The sequence below is a fragment of the Sus scrofa genome, chromosome 12 (assembly GCF_054392235.1).
Source record: "Sus scrofa isolate SSC_HxYL_T2T_F1_AM1 chromosome 12, Sscrofa_HxYL_maternal_Yorkshire_Landrace_v2.0, whole genome shotgun sequence".
Lineage (NCBI taxonomy): Eukaryota > Metazoa > Chordata > Mammalia > Artiodactyla > Suidae > Sus > Sus scrofa.
Window position 1 is genome coordinate 6,812,045 of NC_139394.1, and position 16,000 is coordinate 6,828,044.

The 16,000-nt window shown below is 58.2% G+C and overlaps 3 protein-coding genes across 4 annotated transcripts in view; 2 read left to right on the forward strand and 1 right to left on the reverse strand.

The window, feature by feature from the left end:
- BTBD17 (BTB domain containing 17) lies at positions 1-7,469 on the forward strand. Its single transcript, XM_021066681.2, has 3 exons — positions 1-111; positions 2,015-2,291; positions 3,648-7,469. The coding sequence occupies exons 1-3, from the start codon at positions 27-29 to the stop codon at positions 4,720-4,722; spliced, it is 1,437 nt and encodes a 478-aa protein (XP_020922340.2). The 5' UTR covers positions 1-26; the 3' UTR covers positions 4,723-7,469.
- Positions 1-16,000, forward strand: part of LOC102158693 (CMRF35-like molecule 1) — a 437,861-nt gene that overhangs the window by 268,634 nt on the left and 153,227 nt on the right. The window lies entirely within an intron of this gene.
- Positions 5,526-16,000, reverse strand: part of KIF19 (kinesin family member 19) — a 27,069-nt gene continuing 16,594 nt past the window's right edge. The window contains exons 8-20 of one of the 2 annotated variants that reach the window (XM_013980788.3): positions 15,586-15,732; positions 13,955-14,077; positions 12,035-12,200; positions 10,582-10,756; positions 10,278-10,476; positions 9,414-9,684; positions 9,195-9,316; positions 8,593-8,726; positions 8,227-8,332; positions 7,978-8,074; positions 6,795-7,192; positions 6,427-6,571; positions 5,526-6,183 (exon numbers count right to left, since the gene is read on the reverse strand). In XM_013980788.3, the coding sequence (XP_013836242.2) occupies positions 6,053-6,183; positions 6,427-6,571; positions 6,795-7,192; positions 7,978-8,074; positions 8,227-8,332; positions 8,593-8,726; positions 9,195-9,316; positions 9,414-9,684; positions 10,278-10,476; positions 10,582-10,756; positions 12,035-12,200; positions 13,955-14,077; positions 15,586-15,732 (2,214 nt within the window). In that variant the 3' untranslated portion in view covers positions 5,526-6,052. Of the gene's footprint in view, positions 6,184-6,426; positions 6,587-6,794; positions 7,193-7,977; positions 8,075-8,226; positions 8,333-8,592; positions 8,727-9,194; positions 9,317-9,413; positions 9,685-10,277; positions 10,477-10,581; positions 10,757-12,034; positions 12,201-13,954; positions 14,078-15,585; positions 15,733-16,000 lie in introns of both variants that reach the window. The other variant, XM_003357989.5, reaches the window with a different exon arrangement.

The window sequence follows — 16,000 nt, forward strand, 5'->3', positions numbered from 1 at the left end:
AGTGGGCTTGGGGGCAGGGCACAAAGATGCTTAGGCTGGGCTACGCCAAGCCTGGATCCTGGGCCAGCTTCTGGGCCATCCTGACTTTGGTGGGCCTGGCCACTCATGCAGGTGAGTGGGCTGTGGGCCGGGAGAGGGGGCAGGACCTTCCAGCTCTAGCTGCACACAGCCAGAAGGGGGCGATGTGCAGCAGACCAGGATCGGCAGAATCAGCTGGGTGGAGGAGGGCAGCCTGACTCTGAGGGTTGGAGGGCTGGGCGGGCAGGCAGGCAGGGGGCAGAACGACTGGAAGATTTTTCCACGGTCCATTGTCCTAGGCAGCTGGCCTAGACCGAGCAGAGTGGGATGCTGTGCTGGTCCTTCAAAGTGACAGCTTGGGGAGGCGAGGCTGGGAAAGAACCATGGGCTCCTGTCACCCCCTTTCTTCCTGCCTCTGTCTCCCTTTCTCTTACACATAGAGGCTCTGCTCTTACATGAGCCTTCTCCTCAATAGTCCCCAGACGTGTGTGTGTGTGTGTGTGTGTGTGAGATATCCATCTGCTGCTGTCAGCTCCTCACACCTTCCCCCGCTTGGAGAAGCTGCTGGCCATTTTCTGTCAATGAATTTGCTGTGACTGAGTGCATGTCCCCATCTGACCCTCACGGGTGTCCCTGGAAACATGACAGCAGGGCCCAGCGCAGTTTGCCTGGAAGCGGGGACGCCAGCCTCAACCCGTAGGTACCTTGAGGGTCCCATTCCAGGACCAGCTACCCCTCTGTGCTTTCTCTGGTCTTCCAAGGCCAGTGTAGACGTCTAACTCACAGATCCAGACCCAGGAAGGCAGCTGGCCCTGGAAACAGCTTCTCCTCCAGGCCGCCACCTCCCCTCACGATCCGCCCCTTCCCTCCCACTCATTGCCCGGCCCCCAACCCTTTCTCCCTTCCCAGCAGGCCAAGCCCATCCTCTTCAAGAGCCTTTTTTTTTTTTTTTTTTTGTCTTTTTGCCTTTTGAGGGCTGCTCCTACGGCATATGGAGGTTCCCAGGCTAGGCGTCCCATCAGAGCTGTAGCCACCGGCCTATGTCAGAGCCACAGCAACGTGGCATCTGAGCCGCATCTGCAACCTACACCACAGCTCACAGCAATGCCAGATCCCCAACCCACTAAGCAAGGCCAGGGATCAAACCCGCAACCTCATGGTTCCTAGTCGGATACGTTAACCCCTGCACCACAACGGGAACTCCTCTTCAAGAGCCTTTGCAGGGCTGGTTCCTGGACTCCGGCTGGCTCCTCATCACTTTCTTGGGGAGCCTGTCTCTGATTCCCAGAGCAACACAGGATCTGAGCCGCATCTGCAACCTACACTACAGCTCACGGCAAAGCCGTATCTTTAACCCACTGATCAAGGCCAGGGATTGAACCTGCAACCTCATGGTTCCTAGTCGGACTCATTAACCACTGAGCCACGACAGGAACTCCCAACTAATTTGTGCTTTTATGAGTGTAAGGAGCGGGCTTGTTTTGGTCACTGTGCTGTACTGAGCTCCCTGGAGTGTCTGGCTTATAGTAAAGGCTCAATAGCCATTTGTTAGCAAATGCACTGCTTCAGGCAGCTCTTGGCCTGTGTACGTGGACACTTCTTCACGACATGAGAGGGGTGGGGACTGAGAGGTTCCTCCAGGCTTGGCTGGGGGTCTGGCATCATGGAGACCAGCTCTGGACATTTTATCCCATGCTAGAGCATGACTTCTCCCTGCCAGGAAACTGTCCCCCTCCCCTGACTTCCAAGGGCATCCTCTCAGGGTCTGCTCAGGGTCAGGTTCACAGGCTTCGCTACCCAGGATGTTCTTGTGCCCACACACATGCATCCACACCCTTCAGGGGCACAAACAGGTAAGCACACAGCCTTCCCAGGCCCACCCACTCTCTGCCCACATCCAATCACACGCATCTCCAGCTGGACCCTCTGCATCCCCAGAATGCTGCCTGGGGCCCGGGCGCTGTCTCAGACTGTGCTGTGTTCCTTCCTGCTCCAGCCCACAAAGCCGATGTCGGCGGGGAGTCAACAGGCACCTCCATCAACCACTCCCAGATGCTGCTCCAACGCCTGCAGGAGCTGCTGCGGCAGGGCAATGCCAGCGACATGGTCCTGCGGGTGCAGGCGGCGGGCACCGACGAGGTCCGAGTCTTCCATGCCCACCGCTTGCTCCTGGGGCTGCACAGTGAGCTGTTCCGGGAGCTGTTGAGTAACCAGAGCGAGGTGGTGCTGCAGGAGCCCAGGGACTGTGCTGCTGTCTTTGACAAGTTCATCAGGTGGGGAAGGATCCCTTCATCCCTTTTCCAGCCTCTGGCTTCTCTACTCACAGGGTGAGGGAAGTCCTGGCTCCTAGCAGATATCAATGGCCATTCCCTGGACGGTGTTAGGATGACGGTGCAAACACCTCCTTCTTAGTGCAGTGTGATTCCCTGTTTCTGCCCGGACACTCTGTGTCATTTGATGTCAATTACCAAATGCTCCCACATCTGCTTACAAACCTGTCATTGAGGGCTTTTAAAAACTAGATTCCTGGCCTCACCCTGGATCCTGGGCTTCAGGTCTAGGGTTGGACGAAGCTGTCCTTTCTGATTTTAATATCTCCATGCGGTTTTGATGTCTAGCCAGGTTTTGAACCACAGGGCTAGGGAATTGAAAAAGCTTAAGCAGCTCTCTCTCTCTTAAAAAAATTTTTTTTAGGGCTGCACCCATGGCATATGGAAGTCCCCAGGCTAGGTGTCAAATCAGAGCTTCAGCTGCTGGCCTACGCCACAGCCGCAGCAACTCCAGATCCGAGCTGTATCTGAGATCTGCGCTGCAGCTTGCAGCAATGCCGGATCCTTAACCCAGAGAGGCCAGGGATCAGATCTGCATCCTCATGGATACTACCTGGGAACTCCTAGCCAGCTCTCTTCCCCACCTCCTGCTTCTCGCTAGTGTGTTGCCCTGGGGCACCATTTACACTCTAGTCTGAGCAAGTGACCCTGATTAATGGCTTAGACAAGATGGCTGCAGAATTCCTGTCACTGCTTCCAACTTCCAGGCAACAGGAAAAGGGATAACACAGAAGGGCAAAAGGGTCTTTTCTCCCACCCCAGTCTGCTCTATGTATCCAGTCTGCTCTAGGTATCCAGCCTTTCTTCAATCCCACTCTGCCTTTGCCACCATCTCATTGGCTAGATCTTAGTCACATGACCATATCCTCCAAGGAAGCCTGGGAAACTCCTTTTATTCCCAGAGGCAAATAGCGCAGTTAAATGGCTTTCGCACACTCACAGCAAGTAGCTGGCAGAATATGAATCCAAACCCGGATTGTAAATCCCACAATGGTAGGAGCCACTCTGTCTTGTTCCAGCACAGGGTTTGCCACCTAGCCAGTGCCCAATAAATGCATGCTATTTCTATATTCCCAGGAGAAATGGAAAGAGGCATGAGATAGGATGGGCTTGGGTGGGTCCTTGAGAGGAAAAGGGAGGAAGACTCAGGGCTTATTGCTCTGTCGACACCCTTGACCACGGAGCTCTTTACCCAAAGCTCGGTGCTCTCCGGACTCAGAGCGGCTCTGAGGGGCTCTGGGGTGTGCGTGGTGGGGCGGGCTCGCCGTGATCGCTCCCGTTTCTGTGCCTCTCCCGCAGGTACCTCTACTGCGGCGAACTGACCATGCTGCTGGCGCAGGCCATTCCGCTGCACAGGCTGGCCACCAAGTACGGTGTGGCCTCCCTGCAGCGCGGCGTGGCCGACTACATGCGCGCACACCTGGCGGGCGGCGTGGGCCCGGCGGTGGGCTGGTACCACTACGCGGTGAGCACCGGGGACGAGGCCCTGCGCCAGAGCTGCCTGCAGTTCCTGGCCTGGAACTTGTCGGCCGTGGCCGGGAGCGCCGAGTGGGGGGCCGTGAGCCCCGAATTGCTGGCGCAGCTGCTGCCGCGGTCGGACCTGGTGCTGCAGGACGAGCTGGAGCTGTTCCACGCGCTGGAAGCGTGGCTGGGCCGCGCGCGGCCGCCGCCCGCCGTGGCCGAGCGGGCGCTGCGCTCCATCCGCTACCCCATGATCCCGCCGGCCCAGCTGTTCCAGCTGCAGGCGCGCTCGGCCGCCCTGGCGCGCCACGGCCCGGCGGTGGCTGACCTCCTGCTGCAGGCCTACCAGTTCCACGCCGCCTCGCCGCTGCACTACGCTAAGTTCTTCGACGTCAACGGCAGCGCCTTCCTGCCCCGCAACTACCTCGCGCCCGCCTGGGGCGCCCCTTGGGTCATCAACAACCCGGCCCGCGACGATCGCAGCACCAGTTTCCAGACCCAGCTGGGCCCGAGCGGCCACGACTCGGGCCGTCGGGTCACGTGGAACGTGCTCTTCTCTCCGCGCTGGCTGCCCGTCAGCCTGCGGCCAGTCTACGCGGACGCCGCGGGCACTGCGCTGCCCCTGGCGCGCCCAGAGGACGGCCGGCCGCGGCTCGTGGTCACACCCGCCAGTAGCGGCGGCGACGCGGCGGGCGTGAGCTTCCAGAAGACGGTGCTGGTGGGGGCGCGCCAGCACGGCCGCCTGCTGGTGCGCCACGCGTACAGCTTCCACCAGAGCAGCGAGGAGGCCGGCGACTTCCTGGCGCACGCCGACCTGCAGCGGCGCAACTCGGAGTACCTGGTGGAGAACGCCCTGCACCTCCACCTCATCGTCAAGCCCGTCTACCACACCCTCATCCGGACCCCCAAGTAGCCAAGCCGGGCCAGCGCGGGGAGCTCGGTGCCCCTGACACCTCTGGATCAGGAAATAAAGGCCCAGCAGAGACGGCCCAGAGGGACTGGCGGTGGCATGGCCAGTGGAGGTGCCTACCCTTGCCCCCTGAGTGGCCAGGCGCAGGTGGCCTTGGAGCTGGGTGGAATCCACGCGAGGGGTGGTAGACCAGATGGCTGGTTTCAGGAGCCGATTTCAGGCTGACTTGAGGGTAACGCTCTTGGTAGAATAAACTGATGCTCAAAGAGGCGAGGGGATGATGAAACCACCCAGTTACTGGGTCCAAACAGTCCAAGGGGGGTCCCATAGGTCAGGGGTTTCCCATCTTTTGTTAGCTTTTCCTGAGACCCCCTTCTTCCCTGCCCCGCCTCCAAGCACAGGGAACACAGCAGGTAAGAGCCTCCAGATGGTCAGGGCACTAGGTACCCCTGCGGGAGCTTTCTCACCTGGAAGCTGAGGGACTTAGCAGAACCATTTCTGAGTCCTGACTTCCTGGGGGCAACACCTCATTTGGGTTGTGGACCACAGCAAGTCTCTGACCTTTCCTGGGAGGGGGTCTGGGCAGGTGTGAAGGCTGCTGGGATGGGGCATGAATGGGCCTGATAGCCCCGCCCTTCCTGGGGAGGGGCCTCAGGGTCTAGAGAAAAACCACTTTCCCCAGGAGGTGGTAGGTTGGTGCTATACTATCACCTGGGTGGGGGGAGGGTGTGGGGGAGGGGAGGGGGGAAGGTGTTGGGTTGAATCTTAGTCATTCATGACTGCCGCACATTCCAGGCAAAGTCTAGTTTCCAACACAACCATCAAGACCCAAATGGGATTTTATTGCTAAAAAGGAGGAGGGGGGAGCCACTGCCAAGTAACAAAACCATAGTCCCTCTCCCACCCCAACCACAGTATGTGAAGTGCCTTTTGGCCCCGCCCCTAACCACCCAGGATGCTCTTGTCCCGGGTGTGGGCCCCAGAGACCTGTCCCACTAACAGCTCCCTTCCCCCCATTTCCAAGGCTGAGTCTGGCCACAGGGCTCACAACGGGGTTTTGGCAACAGAGTTCTGTCTGGGGCTGGGAGGCCAGGGAGCCCTGCCATCCCAGCCATGCCTTCTGGGCTCACCTCCTTTTCCTTGTGGCACTGAAAGCATGGGAAGTGTGGGGCTGGCACCCTCACAATTCCTGGGCCTTGGGAGCCCCAGCCTTCTGAGATCCTGAGCTTCTGTTCCCAGGTCACTCCGATCTGGCCAGCCTCCATCTCCCATTTCCTGCTACACCCCATGCAGTCTTGGGGCTGCCAGGAGGGTTGGTTCCAGGCAGGGCCCCTCAGTTATGTCGTAGACGTCCATTTTTGCCATGGGTGCTGGTGCCATGGGGCAGGCGGGGCCCATGGGTAGCCCGTCGGGAAACACCAGCTGGGTTGGAGGGGACAGCCAGGGGTGAGGAGTCCCCAGGGCCTGCAACAGGGGGAAGGACAAGGAGCAGTGCTTTAGGAATGCCTCTCCATCCACTCTCTGATCACCCAGTGGCTTTGAACTCCCTAGGGGCCCAACCCAAAAAGCCAGTCCCACAGATATTCTTGGAGATGCCTGTTTCCAGCAAGGGGCAGCCATAGGGGCAGGGAGCTCAACGTGCCTCCTCCCTGGGCTGGCCAAGGGCTCCCCTTCCCCATCTGCATTCCGGCCCTTGCTGGTACTGACCCGTGTTCTGGCTTGGAGGGAGTTTGACCTTGGCCATAGGCAGCATGACCCTTCCCGGTTGCCGGATACCAGGGGCTGGGTGCCCGCATACTGGCATTCTGTGGTCTGAGATGCTCTCCACCGGACGGGGCCCCAGGAGGTGTGTCTTGGGGCGAGAGAGCTGTGTTGGTTGGAGAACAGGAAGGTGGGGTTGGAGCTGCACGGGGATCTGCTAAGGGGCTCTGTCCCAGCTGCTGAGCCAGCCTGGGGGACAGAGGCATGGAGGGTGCTGCCGTTGGGGGTGCCCTGGGCCTCTGGAGAAATCCAGCCCGCAGACCCGCACCACCTAGGAAAGGGCCCCAAACCCCAATCCTTGCCCCTCAACTCACCCCTTGCCCCATGACCTCAAAGGACCGGGACCTCCGCTTCCTCCTCTTTGCCTCTAGCGACTCTTCCCGTTTCTTGCCCAGGCTTTTCTTCTGGCCACACAGCCAGGGCCCAGGGCCATCGCCACGACGCTCCACCGCCCGGGATGGGGTGTCACCCGTGCTGCTGGACAGGTTGTCCTCACTGGCAGCGTGCTGCAGCGTGGGGCTGGGTGGCCGCTTGCAGGCCAGGGGGCCTGGCCGCCGCGCATCATCAGCCTCGCTCAGCGAGTTCAGGGACAGGCTGCTGCGCTCCACAGAAGGTGCCAGCAGGTGGCGCCCTTCAGTGCCCAGGGCCCGCGTGCGTCGCCGGGCAGCCTTCACCGAGATGCACTTGGTGCTGGTCAGGATCTCCTTCCTCTCTGCAACGGGACAGAGGCGCATTCAACCGGGAATCAAGGCCACATATTCCTACCCACTTCTGTACCTCCAGCACCGCTCCTCTGCCACAGCATCCCCCCTTGCTTGCTGTTTAAGAAACTTTGGGCAAATCTCTGAGCTTCCTTTAATCTGTAAACTGGGGATGATAAAACTAACCCCACTGGGTTGTGAGGATTAACTCAGATAATAGGCCTAACCTATGGCTGGGGGTAGGATTCGGTCTACATTTGCTATTACAATTATTTTTGAGGATCCTAAGGGCTAAGGGTTATGTGCTCTCCGTTCTGATTCTTTTTTTGTGTGTGTCTTTTTAGGGCCGCACCTGCGGTTAATGGAAGTTCCCAGGCGAGGGGTTGAATTGGAGCTGCCGTTGCCGGCCTATACCACAGCCACAGCAAAACAGGATCTGAACCATGTCTGCAACCTACACCACAGCTCATAGTAATGCTGGATCCTTAATCTACTGAGCGAGGCCAGGGATTGAACCCACATCCTCATGGATACTAGTTGGGTTCATTACTACTGAACCGCAATGGAAACACCTTTTTTTCTTTTCTTTTCTTTTTTCCTAACAATTATTTCTAAATATCCTAAGTGCCATGTGTCCCCATTCTGATTTCTGATTGTGTCCCCAGCCCTGTGTGGACACACAATGCATGGCTGTGTTGCAGTGCAGAAAACAGACAAGGGCTTTGGGCTGGACCATCTGAGCAGTTTAGGCGATGCCAGGCTCAGGGCGACAGGGTGGGCGGGTGGGGGGGCAGACCTTTGTGGGACAAGGGGATCTCCGACAGATTCTCACTGCTGTCGGGGGAGGAGTTGATCCGGCTGCTCAGGCTGACCAGGCTGTCCTGAGTGGGGGCCTGTGAGATGAATTGGTAGGGAAGAGAAGCCATTGGACACAGCAGGGACCTAAGCCCCCAGGGCGCTGTTTTGGAAAGGCTCCATCCTAACCACTGGGCATCCACCCTTGTGCTCCCACCCTCGGCAGAGGCCAGTGGTGCCCCGTGCTCACCTCCTGGGTCACCAGGTTGCCGATCCGGATGGGAGGAGGGGTGGGCACAGAGGAACTCTTCCCCTGCCAGACCCGGGGACTGGCCTTGAACGTGTAGTTGGCTGCACTGAGGATGGCAGAGGAGGATGGGCATCTGTTCACCAGGCTGGTCCCACTGCAGTCCCCCACCCCCACCCCGCTGGAGAGCTGCCACGTAAAGGGAGAGGGAACCCAAAGTCCTGGCTGCAGACCTGCGCTGCCCCCTTCCTTTCATTCCTGCTCCATCTTCCCCAGGACACCCTAATCTGGGTTGGGGCCCCAGGACATGGCACAGCCCCGTGGTGGCTCAGGCAGGCAGGACTGGCAGGAGGGGGTCCCTGGTCTCACCTCTCTGTGCTGAGTGGAGGGAGGAAGCTGCTGTGCAAGCGCTGGGCTTCAGTGCTCAGCGTCTTCATGCTCTCTGGCTCAGACTCCGGGGTCAGCAGGGTTCCTGCTGGGCTAATTTGGGGCAAGGAGCTGTCCTGGGAAGGGTGGAGTGGGAGTGGTGGATGCAATCAGAAGACTTGGCCCTGGACCAGGTAACAGCACAGGGTGACAAAGGCATGCAGGGTGTCTGGGGCTGTAATACGGGCTGGCAGCCACAGGCAGCAGTGAGCTTGTGTTCTAGGTCCCAAGGGGCAGTGATCTGCTAGGTATCCCCAGTGGCACCACCTGGTGGCCTGGTCTCCTGGGAGGGCATCTGGGGCCATTTGTGTTATCTCAGCCAACCCTGACCCTCAGGCCCTGGTTGGGGACCGGTGCCAGAGAAGAATATCCTGGGATGGAGATATTACTCAGGCTTGGCAAGGATTTGGGTGGGGTAAGAAGGAAAGAGTCAACTCCCTGGGGGCCAGCTGAGTCTCACCACCATCCCAGCTACCTGCAGGCACTGCCTCTGACACCAGCCCCTCCTTTAGCACATGTGCGCATGCTCAGGCCCAGGCGCCCACCTGCAGGGCCCTTGAAGCCACGCGGTCCATGATGGTGGCCCGCTCCAGGCTGCCCTCCTCCAGCTCCCGCAGGTACACCTCATACAGCTCCTCCAGGTGCTGCGGGACGGCCAGGTTGTAGTCTGCCGGGGGAGGGGCCGTGCTCAGCGTGTGATCTCCGACCCTCCGCGGCTCGATGGGGCCCGTGGGGGGCTCGGACACGCGGGGGGCGGGTCGTACCGTCGATGATCTGCCGCTGGCCCTGGATGATCTCGTCGCAGAGGCTGCGGTGCTGCTCCAGGCGGCGCACGGCCTCGCGGCGGTGGCGGAGGGCGCCGTCGCGGAGCAGCGCGTGCGACTGCATCTCGGTGTTCTCCACCTCGAGCTCGTGCACGCGGCACAGCAGGCTGAGCACCTCGCGCTGCTCCTCGGAGCCGATGCGCCGCGGCAGCGTCTCCTCCAGGCGCCGGCCTCGCGCGCGCAGCTCGCGGCAGCGCTGCTCTAGCGTCACCTGGCGACCGCGCAGGGTCAGCGCCAGGCGAAGGGCCGCTCCCACCTGCGCTTGAGCCTGTCCCTGCCCCTCCAGTCCCCGGACCCCAGGCCGAGCTCCGTTCCGAGGCCCACCGTCGAAGCTGTTTCTTGGGCCTTGCCACCAAGGGCTGCTCCTAAGTGGCCCCTCTGTCCCCACCTTCTTGCCTCCCTGACCACAGCCTAGAATCAGCTTCGTGGAACTGCTCAACCCCAGCCCATCCGAAGCCCCCGAGGCTCATGGAACCCTGAGGCCAGAGATCTTTTATCCGGAAAATCCTAGAACAAAAGCCAGAGATCTCTTATCTGGAAAATCCTAGTTATTATACTGGCTTACCATTTTTTGAGTCCTTAGGAGGTGAAAGGCATTTATTTCATCTTCCCAACAACCCCACTAAGGCTGACTACCCCCATTTTACAGATGAGTAAGAGAGGCACAAAGAGGTGAAGGAACTGAGCAAGGTCACAGGGGACCTGTGGCCTGAGTTCCCGGGTTTCACTCCCCCACCCCCGCGCCAGCCCCTTCCTGTTTAGACCCTCTCGAACCCACTCCCCCCGACCCCCACACCCAGGTACCTTCTGCTTTCGCAGCTTCTTCTGCTCGCCCATCAGGGCGGCGATGCTCTCCCGGGCTGAGGCGACCTCGGGGGGCTCCAGGATGTCTGGTTGGTCATCACCTGTGTCCGAGTCCTTCTCACTGTCGTCCTTGGTGTAGGACTCCTTCCGCTGCTCCTCGCGCCACTTGAGGGCCCTGCGTGACTTCTCGTGCTCCCAGCTGCTCCAGCCCCACCCCCGAGAGAGACAGGGGATTCAGGCCATGGCTGGCACAGCGCGCAGCTCCAGCTCCTGGCCCCGGGTCCCGGGACCAGGGGGTGCTTACCCGGCGATGGTGAGCAGGTGGCGGGAGGTGTCAATCTGCACCTCCATGGCGTGGTTCTCCAGCTCCAGCAGGCGTCTCCGCACGTCCATCTGCTCCTGGAAAGCGCTGATGAGCTGCTCCCGTAGCTGTCCTAGCTCAGCCTGTTCACCCTGCCCGCTCTGCAGCGGGACCTCGGCTGCCCATTGGATGAGAGGTGGGGGGAGATCAGTGGAGAAGGAAAGGAAAGTCTGGGCCCACTCGGGGCCCTTCCTCTCTTTCTTCCCATGCAACCACCTCCTCCAGAAAGACCTCCCAGATTACTACTCCCTCCCACATCCCACTTCCACACTGAATCTTCAGGCTATGACCCAGAGGTGATTCCCAGTATAAACTAGGCTCTAGACAGCCTTTATTTATTTATTTTTCTTTTTATGGTCACACCTGCAGCATATGCAAGTTCCCAGGTTAGGGGATGAATCGGAGCTGTGGCTGCCGGCCTAGGCCACAGCCACAGCAATTCCAAATCCTAGCTGCCTCTGCAACCTATGCCACAGCTTGCAGTGGCTCCTTAACCCACTGAGTGAGGCCAGGGATCGAACCCACATCCTCATGGATACTAGTCAGGTTCTTAACCTGATGAGCCACAATGGGAACTCCTATTTATTAATTTTAATTTTACTTATTTATTTTTGGCCATGTCCGAGGCATGCAGAAGTTCCCAGATGAGGGACTGAACCTGAGCCACAGCAGTGACCTGAGCCACTGAAGTGACAATGTGGGATCCTTAACCTGCTGAGCTACACGGGAACTCCCAACAGACTTTAGATCTTCTTTCTGTCAACTAATAAAAAGTGCCCCTTAGGGAGTTCTCTGATGGCCTAGCTGGTTGAGGCTCCTGCCTTCTCACTGCTGTGGCTCTGGTTGATGCTGTGTGGCGTAGGTTCGATCCCTGTCCCAGAAACTTCCACAAACTGCCTGTGTGGCAAAAGCAAACAAACAAAACCAGCAAAAAAACGACGTACACACACACACACACAAAAAAAAAAACCCAAGAGAGAACCTGAAATAAACATTGCAACTCTCATTAGAAAAAAAAAAAAAGCACCTCTTAGACCCTTTGCTGCTGTGGAAAATCCTCCGAGCAAATAGAGAATTCTACAAGAGAATTTCTGGTGATGCCAGGCAGTCTCACAGCCCTGCACTGCAGCCTCGAGAGTGATGCCCCACACAGCTAAATGGCCCTGTGTCTCTCGCTTGTCATCCCCCCCCGCCCCGATCTTCACATCAAGTGTCCTAAGCAGAGATCTTGATTCCATTTGACAATGAAAAGGATGCAGAAGGCCCAAGGCCATTCAGCCAGAAAATGCCTGAGTCTGGCTTTGAACCCGGGCGCTGCCTGACCCCAGGGTAATTCGAGACAGCCTGGAAGGGCGTGGGGAAACTGGCTCCCACTAACCCAGACCCATCCGCACACCTGGGATGGGGCGGATGTCGCCCCGCTCCGGCTGGAAGCGGGCCCGGCCCCGCCCACCCTGCTCATCGATCTTGCGCTTGAGCCGCTGGATCTCGCCTCGCAGGTCCGCGATGATGCTGGTGTACTGGGCGATGTGGTAGGAGACGCTGAGCAGATTCTGCTTCACCTGCGGGGATCGAGGGATGAGAAGGAGGTCTCCAATTCCCAAACCTGTCACACCACAGGCCTCTGCCAAAAGCATAGCTTTTTTTTTTTTTTTTTTTTTTTTTTTCCTTTTTAGGGCTGCACCTTTGGCCTATGGAAGTTCCCATGCGGGAGGCTGAGTCGGAGCTGCAGCTGCCGGCCTATACCACAGCCAGATCCGAACTGAGTCTACCACCTACACCACAGCTCATGCCAACGCCAAAAGCATAGTCTTAAAATGCTGCCTCCCCTGCTCAGCCTTCAGTGGCTCCCTACTGCTGGGGGAGATGCCCAGACTCCTTCACCTGGTGGTGCGCCTCTCTCTAGATTTTCTTATGACTCTGGAACATTCTGCTCTAGCCAAGGAACCATTATGCTCACTCCACTCCCACCACAGACACCACCTCCTCCCTGCCTTTGTTTTTTTTGTTGTTGTTTTTTTCTTTTTAGGGCTGCACCCTCGGCATATGGAGGTTCCCAGGCCAGGGATCGAATCGGAGCTACGGCTGCCAGCCTACACCACAGCCACAGCAACGCGGGATCCGAGCCACGTCTGTGACCTACACCACAGCTCACGGCAATGCTAGATCCTTAACCCACTGAGCAAGGCCAGGGATCGAACCCGAAACCTCATGGTTCTTAGCCAAATTCGTTTCCACTGCGCCACGACTGGAACTCCTCCGTGCTGCCTTTGGAACGTCTTCCCTGACCGCTCCCTCACTCCTGGAGTTTCTTCCCATCCTTCAGATTCCCCATCAGTCTCCAAAGAGCTCCACACGCCCCCCCCCCCCCCCCGCCTCTGCCACTGTCGGCATCATTTCCTGCTATTAATACTATTCTGAGCTATCAATCCCCCTTTTTCTTTTTTCTCTTTTGGCCCCACCTTCGGCATTTGGGAAATTCCTCCACCAGGGATCGAATCTGAGCCGCAGCTTCAACTTCCGCCACAGCTGTGGCAACTCCAGATCCTTAACTCACTGTGCCAGGCTGGGGTTTGAACCCTCGCCACCCCAGAGACACCTCTGGATTCCTAACCCGCTTCGCCACAGGCAGGACTCCCTCAATTCACTGTTTTAAGGCCAAATCGCCTCCCATCATTAAGTTCCCTGAGGGTTGGAATAAAGCAGAAAGCGCCTGGAACAGGGGCTGGCCCATTGTATTGTTGGGAGAATGTTTGCAACATTCTAGAAGACAGAATTCCTAATAGGCTGTGGGAATTCTAACACCAGAGGGGGTGAGAACGTGAACTTGGAAACCAGGCAGACGCAGCTCTAATCTCAGCACCATCACTGCCCAGTTGGGGGGGGGGTCACTTAACGCCCATCCCCTCATTTTCCACAAGTGTAAAACGGGGCTAGAAATACCCCCGCCTCCCCCGAGAATCATATCAGATTTAGCCATGGCCCGGCACAGGTGCTCAGGGATGGGTATGACTTTTCTGACCAGGGGCTGTGGGAAGGTACATGTCTGAAGGCCCATCTGATGATGAAAACCGGAAGATGGACGGGGTTGGGGCTGGGGGAGCACAGACCTTGAAAAGAGGACCCTCGGGCAGCAGGTGTGGGAGGTACAGGGAAGGGCACAGCCGTGACGCTAGACTGGGAAGTGAGGCCAGTGCAACGATGGCTGTTTGCAGAGAGCATGGGGCGGGTGGCAGGGCCTGGAATCAGTCCAGGGGCTCGAGTCTTGGGCCGGGAAGGTGGGTTCTGGCGGGGGGGCAGACCCAGGACCCCTCACCCGGGTCTTGATGTTCTTGGCCCGGCCGGCGTAGGTCAGGGTGTTCCGCGACTCCTCGAAGGCGCTGCTCGCCGGGCTGATGTGGGCGATCATCACTGTGCGGCTGTTTCCCCCCAGGGAGTCCTGGAGGGGAGGGGGGCTGTGTCGGCAGGGGACACCTCCCTGGACCCAAAGCATCACACCCCTCTCCTGAGTCCAGAGGCCCCTCCCCTGTCATCCCCTCTCCTCTCTTCCGGTTTCTTCTCCAAAGGTCATATCTGAAAACCTCTGAGTATCCAGGTCAAGGTCTCTTTGATGAGAAGGAGGGAAGCCAGCTGCCCTGGTTGCCCATGGGGTCTGGACCCTCCCCGCATCACCCCAGGCCTCCCAGGTCCTCCCTTTTCTGACTGCTGTTGGCACCGTTATTTTGCATGGAGTGAGGAGGGGGTGGAGACCTCTGTATGAAGGCTGAATTTGGCCTGTGGGCACCCCTCCCTTGTCCTGGGCTGGCCGAGCCCTCTTCAACTGAGAGAGTGGGCGGCGGGGCTGAGACAATCCCTTGGCTGCGGGGAATTCCCATTGTGGCGCAGCGGAAATGATTCCAACTAGTATCAATGCGGATGCGGGTTCGATCCCTGGCCTCACTCAGTGGGTTGGGGATCTGGTGTTGCCGAGAGCTGTGGCGTAGGTCGCAGACGTGGCACAGATCCCACGTTGCTGTGGCTGTGGGGTAGGCCAGCAGCTATAGCTCCGATTCAACCCCTAACCAGGGAGCTTCCATATGCTGCAGGTGTGGCCCTAAAAAGCAAATAAATAAATAAATAAAAATCAAAAAAACCCCAAGCCCTTGGCGGAAACAATTACCAGCTGAGTGGCCTCAGGTGAGCTCCTTGGCCTCTCTAGGGTGGCCATAGTTACCTGTCCCTACCTCCCAGCCCGTGGGTGCAGTGACGTGGGCAGGTGGATGGCCAGCGAGTGCTAAGTCCACTGCAGCTATGGTATTTGCCCAGACCAACCCCTGTTTGGATCCTGTGTCAAGCACCCAGTAGTGGGAGCCTTTCGCCTCTTTGTGCCTCAAATTTCATCACTTGCAAATGGAAAGAGTAATCCCCTAACTCTGACTTGCTGCTGGGATGACAGAAACCTGGGTGGGGGTGAGGCACTGAACACAGAGCCCACCCAGGAGTGGGCCTGCAAACAGCAACCTCTGCAAGCCGCGAGGCTGACTGCCTGAACCCCCAATCCAGACAACTCCCGGTTGCCCCCAAACCCACAGCCCTGGGGTGGGGGTGGGGGGTCAAATGCAGTCCCAGTCCCCCCGCTGCTGCCCACTCTTTGGTGAGAATCCCCAGATCATATACAGGACACCCAGTTAAATCTGAATTTTAGATAAACAGTGAATGATTTTTTTAAAAGTATAAGTATATCCCAAATATGGCATGGGATATACTTATACCAAAATAGATTTTTGTTGTTTACCTAAAATTCAAATGCAGCTGGGAGGAAAAAACAAAACAAAACAAATTGCCCTGAAAAGCAAAACAAAACAAAACCCAAAAAACCAAATGCAGCTGGGCATCCTGTATTCTAATTTGTGGATCTGGCAGCCACTCTCTGGGCGCCCAGTGCCCAGGCCAGGCGGCAGCTGCTACCTTCAGGAGCCGGGTCAGCTTGCTGTCTCGGTAGTTGATGTACTTGTTGCCGCTCTTGTCGCTCAGCGCATTGATGCAGTTGCCCAGGGCCAGCAGCGAGCGGTTGATGTGCGCCCCCTCTTTCATGCGCTGCCCTCGGTTCTGTGTCTGCGGGGCAAGAAGGGAACATTACTCCCTGCCCCGGGGCCATCCTGGGTTGTAAACCCCTGCCTCTCGCCTGGGACTCTGCAACATTGGGGTGATGCTGTGGGCCCGGTCCTGCTCTCTGCCCAGGAGTCGTGGAGGGCATTTGAGAAAGTCAGAGACAGGAAGGCGTCTGAACAAGGGCTTCTGAGGAGGGCTGAGGGCCTGGCTCTTGTCACACCCAGAGCTGGCCTGGTGGCCCAGCCAAGGCCAGCGCAGAGAAGATGGAGAA

Excerpts from the sequence above, each read along its gene's own strand:
- BTBD17 (XM_021066681.2), top strand. The coding sequence starts at position 27 with ATGCTTAGGCTGGGCTACGCCAAGCCTGGATCCTGGGCCAGCTTCTGG. Across the intron at positions 112-2,014 it reads GGGCCTGGCCACTCATGCAG|CCCACAAAGCCGATGTCGGC; the intron begins GTGAGTGGGCTG and ends TTCCTGCTCCAG. Across the intron at positions 2,292-3,647 it reads GTCTTTGACAAGTTCATCAG|GTACCTCTACTGCGGCGAAC; the intron begins GTGGGGAAGGAT and ends CCTCTCCCGCAG.